Consider the following 3,327-nt stretch of genomic DNA (forward strand, 5'->3'; position numbering starts at 1 on the left):
GTTAGGATTAGATTTGGCTTCAAATGTCAGAAACCAAAATAATAATGCTTAAACAAGCTAGAAGTTTATTCCTCTCTCATGTCACAGTCCAGGACTTGAATGGTGGCTCTTTTTCATGAAGACTTCAGGGACCCAGTCACCTTCCAGATCAAGAAACATTTTTAAAGTCCAGTTTTATTAAACATTTGCTAGCAGAATATATTTAGACTGAGTAATAAATGTATATTCATTTGAATATTGACTCTATTATGATTATTTAGATTTTAGCTGGATTGTATAATCCTGGAGATGGTCACATTGATCCTTATTCTCTAACTATGGCCCTGGCTGCTGGGGCTAGGAAATACGGTGCCCTTTTAAAGTATCCTGCACCAGTGACTTCTCTGAAACTCAGGTCAGATGGAACATGGGACGTTGAAACGCCACAGGGATCTATGAGAGCAAACAGAATTGTGAATGCTGCAGGTAAGCATCATCTCTTTTTAAAAAAAGATCTGTGTTTTTTAAGTGGCAAAGAAATAAGATAGCCATAAAGTAATGTTTTATACTATGGACGTTGTTATGGAGCACTGCGGTGCTCCCAAGTTAAACATTTTGTCTGTTTCTAAGCTACAAAGCCCTCCCTCCACCACTTTGCTCTTGAGATACCACTCCGTCCTTGGTTATCCATAAAAAGTTGTATTTTTCTCCATTCTCCATTTTCTTTTGCTCCAGATTATGTTTTGCTAAATTCTACTTTTTTATTCCTATGTTCACTGTTTCTTTATACTAATAACCAAATTCTAGTGTTCAAATTCATGAACATTCTCTTTGTTTTCAATCTGCTTATTTAGGGCAGATTTGATCACTTGTACTATCTCATCCATTTCTGATTACTTTTGATGCTAGTCATAAAACTCTTAACCCTTTTCCTTTCAGAACATTATTAAACATATTCCAAAATCTTCTCTTTAGATTGTTCTGTTACAGTTTGGACTCACAGAGTAGTGAAGCCAAAGGGATATTTGGGATAATCTAACAACACACTCATTTTCCATTTGTAGAGGGCAAGATCCAGAAAGGTCATGTTACTTGGCCAAGCAACACAGCTAGTTTTGTCAGAAATAAAACTAGCATCTGGGTCTTTTGATTCTTGAGTTAATATACTTTCTAACAGATTGATCTCATGTGAAGTCATTTTAAACTATCACATGTGCAAAAATAAATTTTAGTGAAAATGCTTTTGAAGCCTAAACTGGGCTAATAGTTTGCATTTTCCTATAATTCATAAGGGTTCCTTTAGAACCGAAAATAAGCATGAGGCAGTGACTGATTTTCTTTGAGTTATTGCTTAAATTACTAATGAAATCAATCTTTATTATTTATCAGGTCAAATGATATGCCATAAGGACATACCAGAAACACCTTACCTTTATGATTCTTTCCTCTACATTGTAAATTCTGATTGATATTATTTTTTAACAAAGCATTTTTAGTGGTCCTAGAAAAAGTCATGTCTTCAATATTTGAGTCTAAGTTAGTATTTCTGAATCTCTCTAATCATGCCTCCCATTTGAAAAGCATGCTTTCTTTAATATAATTTGAAATTAACAATAATATAAAATGACTTGCCTAAAAAATAAGAGCAATGGCATACAATAACATTGCTTTGTTTCTGAACCTCACTTGCCTCTCCAATCTCCATCTGATACTCTCCTCCCTCTGTCCTTGGGAACCTCTGGTCTAAATTCTGTTAGAAGATTTAAGGCAATGAAATTGTTCATGCTTTTTTTCCAAGTAGCAAGGATTATTTGTAATCTTACAACTTTTTTTTCTAGTCTCATGAATTCAGCCTCTAAAATATTTGATTGTTTTCATAGTGATAGCAAACACTAAGTGAACATACTCAGACTCCCACATCCAGTTCCTGTGGCAGACATTGCTGATCAATCACTGCACTTATTTCAGATGGGCTTGGACAAAGCCCACCCTTTTTCTCAACCCAGTACATTAGGCAGTCCACATTCCTAACTGATATTTTGAGAAATAACATAGAATACCTTAATTTAGCACATTTACTCATTATTTTCCTAAAATGGATAAACTTAATTACATAATAAATTGCCATTATTGTAATACATTTTTTTCTAAATCACACACTTTAACAAATAAGGGATTACTGACAAGATAAAATGATCTACAAAGAGATCTGACCCAAACCCAGGACAGTGGTTACCTATGGAAGTTTTCTATGCAGCTGTGAAATCTTGTGGTGTGATGGGGTTGGGCAAAGCAGTAGCAGAAGGTCCTTGAGAACCACTGTCTCCTGCTGGCCTGGGAAAACATATCCCTGGGATTAGGTTGACAGTGTGGCCCTGCGTGGAGTGGTAATGCCTCCCCTTGTCCTTTGCTCCTGGTGCCTTTTGCCCAGCCACATCCACTCCCTTTCCCTGGTAACTCCAGGCAGCTCTTCGCTGAAAGTTGTGCAAACTATCCTGTCTCAATTCTCAATTCTTTCTCTCATTCAGATCAGATCTCTGCCCCATAATCTTCTTTCCCCCCCCTTTTCTCCTCCATCACTTTTCTTCCATTGGGCAAAAGTTACTGGAGAAAATCTAATTGATTACATATGAGTAGACTGTAGGAGGTATGGAGGGGCAGTGTGTGTATGACTGTTTTCAAAAAAACTTTATTTACAAGATAGAAGCTCTCCAAAGGGTGAGCCTCAGTAGTTGGAGACAAAGGTTTGGATATGCCCCCTTCTAGAACTGAAGCTAACAAAGATCAATTTTATGAATAAAAGCAACCATCTGCAGAAGGCATCAGGCTGAAATGGTCTGAGAATGTATGGCTGGTAGAATGTTTCTCAGAGTTACTCAGTGAGACCAGGAAGTCTCACAAATTTAGGCAAATCCCTCAGGCCAGCTCTGAAATCTGATTAAAGTAAAGAAATATAGACTCGGAAATACAGCCAAAATGTAAAAATGTAAATGCTGCTGGGTCTTCAGGATATCCAATAAAAAGGAGAGTCTAACAGAGAGTTGAATGATGGTTACCAGAGATTGGGAAGGGTAGAAGGGAGCGGAGGATAAAAGGCGGATGGTTAATGGCTGCAAAAATATAGTTAGATAGTTAGGTAGAATGAACAATATTTGGTAGCACAACAAAGTGACTGTAAGCAACAATAAGTTAGGGTATACTTTAAAATAACTAAAAGAGTAGAATTGGAATGTTCCTAACACAAAGAAAAGTGCCTGAGGTGATGGATATTCCAATTACCCTGATTTGATTAATTCACATTGTGTGCCTGTATCAAAACATCACATGTACACTATAAAGATACACAAC

The 3,327-nt window shown here is 36.7% G+C and overlaps 1 protein-coding gene across 1 annotated transcript in view; it reads left to right on the top strand.

Moving 5' to 3' along the window:
- The window catches only part of DMGDH (dimethylglycine dehydrogenase), an 86,211-nt gene that overhangs the window by 16,160 nt on the left and 66,724 nt on the right, over positions 1 to 3,327 (top strand). The window contains 1 exon segment of the mRNA XM_012664481.1: positions 261 to 465. Coding sequence (XP_012519935.1) covers positions 261 to 465 — 205 coding nt within the window.

Source organism: Propithecus coquereli, unplaced genomic scaffold (assembly GCF_000956105.1).
Source record: "Propithecus coquereli isolate 6110/MARCELLA unplaced genomic scaffold, Pcoq_1.0 Scaffold9, whole genome shotgun sequence".
Taxonomy (NCBI): domain Eukaryota; kingdom Metazoa; phylum Chordata; class Mammalia; order Primates; family Indriidae; genus Propithecus; species Propithecus coquereli.